This window comes from Taurulus bubalis, assembly GCF_910589615.1.
Source record: "Taurulus bubalis genome assembly, chromosome: 7".
Taxonomy (NCBI): Eukaryota; Metazoa; Chordata; class Actinopteri; order Perciformes; family Cottidae; genus Taurulus; species Taurulus bubalis.
In genome coordinates this window covers 13,553,795-13,561,701 of record NC_136595.1, presented here as the reverse complement: position 1 = coordinate 13,561,701, position 7,907 = coordinate 13,553,795, and the positions used below count along the sequence as shown (strand labels likewise).

Here is a 7,907-nt window from a genome sequence, read left to right as displayed (position 1 = left end):
TTGACATCCATTTCTATCTACTTCCATATTCTTAAAAAAGAATAAATCTTGCACAACTAAACTGTAATTGCATAATGAATATATTCAGGGACAATTAGGGTCATCCAACAAGTTGCCATAAGGTTACATTCAATGTCACTGCACTGAAGGGTTACTGCATTAAGCCAACAGTAACCAGGTTCTTTCAGTGTATATAAACTCACTGACGGAGAATGTTTGTGACGACAAACATCTCAAATATTGCAGTCAATAGCCCAAGTTTGTCCTTCATTATGTACAATGTCCCTCACAGTAGTGGAAACTAAGCACATTAACCTCAAGTACTGTACTCTAGGACAATCTTAAAGTACATGTACTTTACTTGAGTGTTTCAATTAATTTTATATTCTGTCCCATTTCATTACTTCACTACAGACAGCTATAGGCAGATACTTTTCAGGTTAAGATTTTACATCAAAAACATGTGATGTGAAAAGTTTTTAAAATAGTTTTTATTTAAACTGCCCAAAAGTATATTAGCAGTAAAACATTGATAAAAGTACTTATTTAATGTTCATGGATTAATAATAATGATCCAATAATAAAATAATATACAAAAAGGGTTCATGCTGTTTCATTAATATATCAAACTTTTCATACATTTAGATGATACTATTATACTTTTACTTGGGTACCATTTTGAATGCAAGACTTTCACTTGTATTATTATTATTATTATTATTATTATTATTTATACTTAAGTAAATCATCTGAATATTTTTTCAACCAATGGTAGCGCTCATGTATTTCAAAGTTAAAGAAATGACCTGCCTGTCCATATGGTTTTGATTTGACAAACCAAGTCTCGGTAGATGTGAGAGTGTCCAGTGTCCCGTAGTGTGACTGAATAGTCACAACCACGTTTGTTCTTCCTGTTGCTCAGAAGTGTGTCTGTGAAGCCGTCTGACTGGCACAGATGTGTGTTGGTGTACTTCCAGCTGTTTCTTGGGAATCATGATGTCTGGACCAATGGTCTGGTCTGGTCTGGACTGGAGGATCCTCCCTACAGCATGTGAGATCATCACACTTTTAATTAGACTGGACCCACAAATGAACGGGAAGTGAGCCGGTCTCGCTCAGCCTTTTAAAAGCAGCCGAGTGAAACATCCAGCAGTGTTCTGACAGAGGCTCAAAGAAGGTGGGTTACCTCTTATTTCCTCTTTTGACTTTCAGGATTTTCAGAATGAATGAATGCTATTTCTGCACTGATGTATTTATTCTTTGTGTCTCGTGCTTTGTTTCTTATTTACAGAAAAATGTCTTCCACTGTACTTTGTGGTGTTATTTTGTTCGTGTGTACCTCGGCATATAGTGCTGCTCAGGGTGAGTATAACTTGTGTGGCCTTTGTACAGCAGAGAGTAACATTTAACTGAAATGTATTATTCAGTATTCTGACTGTGTTTTTTAATGAAGGATTTTCCTTGAATGTATCCAGGATGTTTTCTGCTCTTGTACTGTTTATTCTGTTAATAATCATTTACCAGAGAGGGAACATATATTTGGCATTCCTTTAGAAATCAATTTCTGGCAGTCTTGTTATTTACACACTATGTCCTAGAGTACATATTATCGGACAGAAGAATATGTCAATTTTAAAGGCACAGATGTTGTTATGTCCCTCTATGACATTTTATTTTCTGTTTCCACGTGCTCCATCTCATAAACAGCCAGCTGTAAAGGTCGATGTGGTGGTGAGTACTACAGGGGCTTCGCGTGTCAGTGTGATTTCACCTGCCTGACTTATGGAGAGTGCTGCAAAGACTTTGAATCCCAATGCACCACAAGTGAGAATTTTCCTTTCTAACATACTACCAATACCGGAAGAACAATACTGATAACAGTTTCAGTCAATGATTACAATGTTTTACCCTCATCCAATGTGGTTCTCACCTTAATTTCTATAACAAGTTTGTACTATTTTTCATCATCCCTGAAGAAAGCAACAATTCATGTACTGCCTGAATCTTCCACATTAATGAAAAATGTGTTTGTGTGCAACAGAAAACTCATGTAAAGGACGATGTGGAGAAAGCTTCAAAAGAGGCCGGCTGTGTAGCTGCGACTCTGACTGCTCTAATTACAAGCAGTGTTGTTCAGATCACAAACTCTACTGTGATGCAGAGGGTAAGACCCGTCTAACAAAGTCAGCATGGGTATGTGTGTATGTATTTTCTGCACGTTCAACTCAACTTTTGTTCGCAGTAGTATCGGCATGTTTGCTATCCTGATTAAGGGAAATGTGTTTTTACACCTTTGGGGTATTCTTTTGATGGTTTTTGATATTTGACTTGGCAAAAAGGTTGATTTATTTTCTACATTTTCAGTAATCTAGGATTTAAGGCAAATTGTTTTTCACAGGCTTAACTCTTTAACCTTTATTCATAAACATACGCACAGAGCCAACTGTGAATGAAGCAACGGAGCCTTCTACATTCAGCGAAGGAGACAATGCAGGTGACTATGCCATTCACTCAAGGAGAAAACATCAACTTTATTTCACATCTCAAATAGTTGCTGCTGGATTCCAAAGACGGAAACCAATGATCATTTGTTAGACTTTACTTCAATGATAAGTGTTTTTTAGGCATATGTTAGGAAGATGGCAGAAAGATGTTTACGGCTGACAGCCACACTGTGGCTCTGTTGCTGTGGTTTGCTTTCGGGGCCAAGTCTCCCCAGAACAAGCCAAGAGCACAAGAGCCACTAGCCAACAGAAACACAAGGAAGCAATGTTGTCCTGAGTGAGTAGGAGAGTTACGGGCACAGGCTCAGTCACAAGAGAGGAAAGCACAAAATAAAGCCAAGAAAGGATGACAGAACATTTTCTTGGAGGATTTTTTTTCAGCAGTTAGCTTGGAATAGTTTTGTGGGTGGTGATACTCTTGCATCCGTGTTACTTCTCTCTCAGGAGGAAGACGTGTTGTGACATTTCCATCTGGAATGTCAAGACATCCAGAGTCAGTGATGTATGTGCTCAAGAAAACAAATGTTGGAAAAAAACAGAGATCCAGAGTGCTGATTAAAAACATTTTTAACATTGACAATTTATCTTATATTTGAATATTTAGATTTAGACACAGATGAACCTGTGATTCCACTGGTCAGACCAAATCCACCTAAGGGTTTTTTCCCCAGTAAAGTTTCTTGAGTGTGACATCCAGGCGTGCATCTTTTCCCACTTGTCAAATTCCTCTAGATATGGACAGCCAGCTGTTTCCCAATGATGAGTTTATCAATAATGAAGTGGAGGACCCGGAGGAAAGTCCAATCCTAGAGAGCACCAGTGGCTATGGATCGTCTACAGCTGACCCGCTGGATCACATTCCTACTGAACCCATCAAGGATCCAGATGCTCTGGAGTTGGCTACAGAGACATTTACAGTCTTCCCTCAGACACAAACAACTATCTCAGACACCAAACCAACACAGGCTGATGACGACCTCTCCACGCTTTACCCCACCATTGAAGAAGCCCCCACGGAGAGCACAAGTACGTGATATCCAGGGACTACCTGGCAGGCACAAATCGATATAATAATAAACAACATGAAGAGAGCGGTGTTTAAAATGTTGATCCAAAACCCGACATAGATATGTAATTCTTGTGATTAGAAAGGCAATATCATATTCCCATATTGATTTTCTTAGTTTTTACAACAAAATACATTAATTCTTCAAAATCTTTGTTTAGAAAACATTTTTAAAAACTCCAATGCAGACGTTTTCACATCTAGTGGATATATATATGCCTTATACTTGTCATTGGTTTGTGCTATCTATATTTTCACTGAAGAATGATGTTTTATTCTCCATGTTTGTATGGAGGATGATCAATTACATGCTCTACATTCATGTATGTTTCACTTCTTATATATTCAGGTTTGTCTTTTACTTTGCCACCAATATAGACATGCTGTCCTTAATTTGATGATTGTTTAGCATGCTTCTTACTAGCGCTGAGTTCATAATCATGTCGGTCCTCCTCCAGTTGCCATAGATCCGACCAGCGCATCCGACCCAGGAACAGCTCTCCCTCAGCCCACAACAGCAGCTAACCATGTCTCCAGCCGGCATATTTCAACCTCAGTACCACAAACAGAGTATTCTCCCGCAGCCAACACCCAGGAGCTTGAGACGATAGGGCAGGCAGAAGAACTGCTTGACGATGACATTCTTTCAGTGGATCCGACTCCAGGCCCCTCTGATGAACCAGAGGTAACAACCGTATCCAAACCAGCCTCCACAGGACCCACACAGAGCTCCTCAACAGCCAACACCCAGGAGCTTGAGACGATAGGGCAGGCAGAAGAACTGCTTGACGATGATATTCTTTCAGTGGATCCCACTCCAGGCCCCTCTGATGAACCAGAGGTAACAACCGTATCCAAACCAGCCTCCACAGGACCCACACAGAGCTCCTCAACAGTCCTAGAAGACTCTCAGGTCACTAGCATGCCTGCCTCAACGCTGGACCCGACACCCATCCCTGAGGCGACTACTTCAACTGAGCCGGATGATACTGACAACAATACAGACCGAGTCACTACCAGCCCTCCATCTTCTCTGGCAGACCTTGAAGATCCTTCAATCAGTGTTTCTCCAGAGGGGACCACTGACTTGCCAGAGCCTGATGCCCTGACGACCCACATTCCCTCATCCACAGATGCAGTGCAGCATGACACTACAGAGGAAGTCACACAGGGAATAACCACTGCTCATCCACAAAATGTCACACCAGACCCGACCAAACCCGCAACATCCGAAGTCACCTCAAAACCCCAGGACCAACCTGACCCCTACAAGCCATTGCCAGATAAACCAACTCTGGTTAAACCCAGCTCCAAACCTGAGATTAAGCCTCTGGAACCTGCACAAACTCTCAACACAGACGATGCTAGAGACTACCAAGCAGGTAAGAAAAGTTCTTGGTCCAGATTCTCAACACAGCACCCAAAGAAAACAAATAAACTCAAAGATGAATGATGCAACTTTGAAAGGAGAAATATCTGTGTGAGCACTGAAATGTTGTCCCTGTTTTATTAAAGATATCACATTTCTAGTCTAACACCATTGCCAAAAATGGAGGCCTCTATTTTCTGGTACATATTTATTATGTTCTCAGGCTGCTTTATGAGCTTGTTGTTTTGTCATTATGCCTCTGGGTCAACAAAGCCTCCTTCAAAGTGTAGCTACACTATTTTATGTGACAGAAGTGGCTGTTTTCCCACTCTGTAAATCATCAAGCACTTTAAAATAAAGCTTAGATACTTTAAAGAATGGAAAGAAATTATTACAGCTCCTGGAGCACAACATTACTATTAACACCCAGTAACCCGTCTGTGATTGCATGTTTCATTTTGTCCTTTTGCTTGTTTATCCAAACAGAGGTTTTTACTCACAAATTGTGTCTTTTTTCTTAGATGACAGCAACGATACCAATCTGTGCAGTGGGCGGCCGCTCGGTGCCGTCACCACGCTGAGCAACGGCACAATGGTGGTGTTTAGAGGTTAGTGTCAGCAGGCAGCTGAGAAATGTAACATGCGTTCAGCCAAAATACCAGTTGATTGAGACGTGGGGGATGTTTTGTCAAGAACGAAACTTTTTTTAATGCACTTTCCTATATTTCAGATATTTTCTGTATGAGTTGTTAGCAGTTCCTTATAAAAGAGAAATCCCACAAATCACCTCATCTTTAAATTCCTTCCTTCCATTTATTTTTTTTAATCCTTGGACATTTTTCAGGGCACTATTTCTGGACTCTGAACAAATACATGGTGGCTGGTCCGGCTCGTGGCATCACACAAGTGTGGGGCGTCCCTTCCCCAATTGACACTGCGTTCACCCGCTGCAACTGCCAAGGCAAAACCTACATTTTCAAGGTATGTTTATTCATCTGATCTAAAATGAGTGCATTTGACAAATCTGAATTTGGAGGATTTCATGGGTGAGAAGGAGACCCTTTGCACTGTATCAGGAGGCATTTTTCCTTAAAATCACATTTCCTCTTGAGCCCTCTCTGTAAATTGCTGGAAAGGTTTAATGTTTCGATTGTGATCTTTCCAGGGATCCCAGTACTGGCGATTTGAAAATGATGTGTTGGATGCCAACTATCCAAAGGCCATTAAAGCAGGTTTTGATGGACTTCGAGGTCAAATCACAGCTGCTCTGTCTGTGCCTCAGTTCCAGAGGAGGAGAGAGTCAGTTTACTTCTTTAAGAGAGGTGATGCACTGCAGTTAGAGTTCTTTTGTGTAAAATATTTGTATATGTATTGATTAAATACTGTGTATATCATGCAAATAGTTTAAACGTGCAAATACATTCTGAAATTGACTCTTGATTGGTTCTTCCAGGGGGATTGGTGCAGAAATATTCATACCAGTATGGCACCAGTTCAACATGTGGCAGGAAAGCCCAGGCCGCCGTTTACACCGTCCGCACCCGAATGGTTCGACAAGCAGGTACTCCAAGAATGAAAAATGTGGAGTTTATACAATGACAGATCATTGTATGAATTTAACTGTGATGAGTGTACTGCGTGTTCGCCAAGCGTTTTAACAGATTTACTTGGATTCACGTAAACTCACGTTTAATGTGAGTTCCAACACATGAGGTCTCTGAAAAAGTGAGTCATCCTTTTGGGTCAGTGAGGTGGTCAACGAGGTCAATCTTGTAAACATTTGAGGTGGAAATGTGTTGCCTGTGTACCATTTGTGCGACTGCAACAGTTTATGGGTTGTGATGTTTAAAAAAAAAAAGTCCAAAATACATTTCTTGATAGAGCATATAAATTAACTATTTGTGTACCAGTGCCTGTTCTAGGGGCAGCAGTCAGCATCCGGACATCTTGGAGAGGTTTCCCCTCCACCATCACCGCTGCCGTGTCCGTCCCGAGCATCAGAGATCCAGAGAGATACAAATACTACGTCTTATCAAGATGTAAGTCATTGATTCAGTTTTGTTTTAAGATATTTCCTCGAAAAATCAGTCTAGTATTAAGGAAATTTGTTGGAGAACAAAATAGTTTTAAGCTCTGTTCTACACATCCAGGCCCACATTTTTTTTATTCAGTCAATTATGAAAGAAACTCCTTGCCTTATTTTTGATTGGCTCTCCACGCACACTGGTTACTGAAATAAAAGTTTTAAAAGGTTTTTAATAAGTATTTTCTCTTCCTTCACAAAAATGTAATTGCTCCTCTTCAAAAAGAACAAAACTCGTCTGTCTGCCCTCAGACTTGTGTTAGCCGTATTCACATAACATCTAAGATGCCAAACGAGGACCATGTGTGTCTGGGTGGGTCGGGATATGGCAGATGTAAAGGTCATTTAGGGTGGCGTCCTTTTACCTACAGCGCAAATGGAGGAACCCCTGTAAAATATTCTCAGTCTCAGAAAAACATTTCACTATTTTAATCAGGGAGTTATTTGTCTCGTCATTTGTCGTAAAAATAAAATAACTTCTGAGATGTTCTTAAAACTCTGAGGTCAGGACTGTTTGAAGATGCATGAGATTCTGTTCATCTCAAATTCATGTTAACCAAAAATGGAAACTGGCATGAACATGAATAATACAGAAAAACATCCTGAATACCATCCATAAATCTAAATGCTAATTGAACAATTCTGTTTCTTTTGCAGCCAAATCCTACAATGTGAGGATGGGTAGTGGACGTCCCGTCATTTCTGCTCCTCCAGCCAACGCGTCACCTCAGAGCAACGACTTCTTGAAATGCCCAGCGAGAGTGTGATGAAGGAAAGTTGCATCACATAGTGTTTGTTTTAAAGCTTCAAAGTTTATTACATTCTTCATAAAACACACTACTTCAGCATGGACTGAAGGTACATAAAAAACAAAAGCAAAACTAA

At 40.4% G+C, this 7,907-nt stretch overlaps 1 protein-coding gene across 1 annotated transcript; it reads left to right on the top strand.

Moving 5' to 3' along the window:
- Positions 1-993: 993 nt before the first annotated feature.
- prg4b (proteoglycan 4b) lies at positions 994-7,821 on the top strand (the record flags this gene model as incomplete). Its single annotated transcript, XM_079221571.1, has 12 exons — positions 994-1,051; positions 1,708-1,824; positions 2,042-2,164; positions 2,438-2,494; positions 3,237-3,530; positions 4,029-4,952; positions 5,461-5,547; positions 5,784-5,920; positions 6,105-6,261; positions 6,393-6,500; positions 6,850-6,978; positions 7,680-7,821. The coding sequence occupies 12 exons, from the start codon at positions 994-996 to the stop codon at positions 7,787-7,789; spliced, it is 2,301 nt and encodes a 766-aa protein (XP_079077697.1). The 3' UTR covers positions 7,790-7,821.
- Between the last annotated feature and the right edge of the window lie 86 nt (positions 7,822-7,907).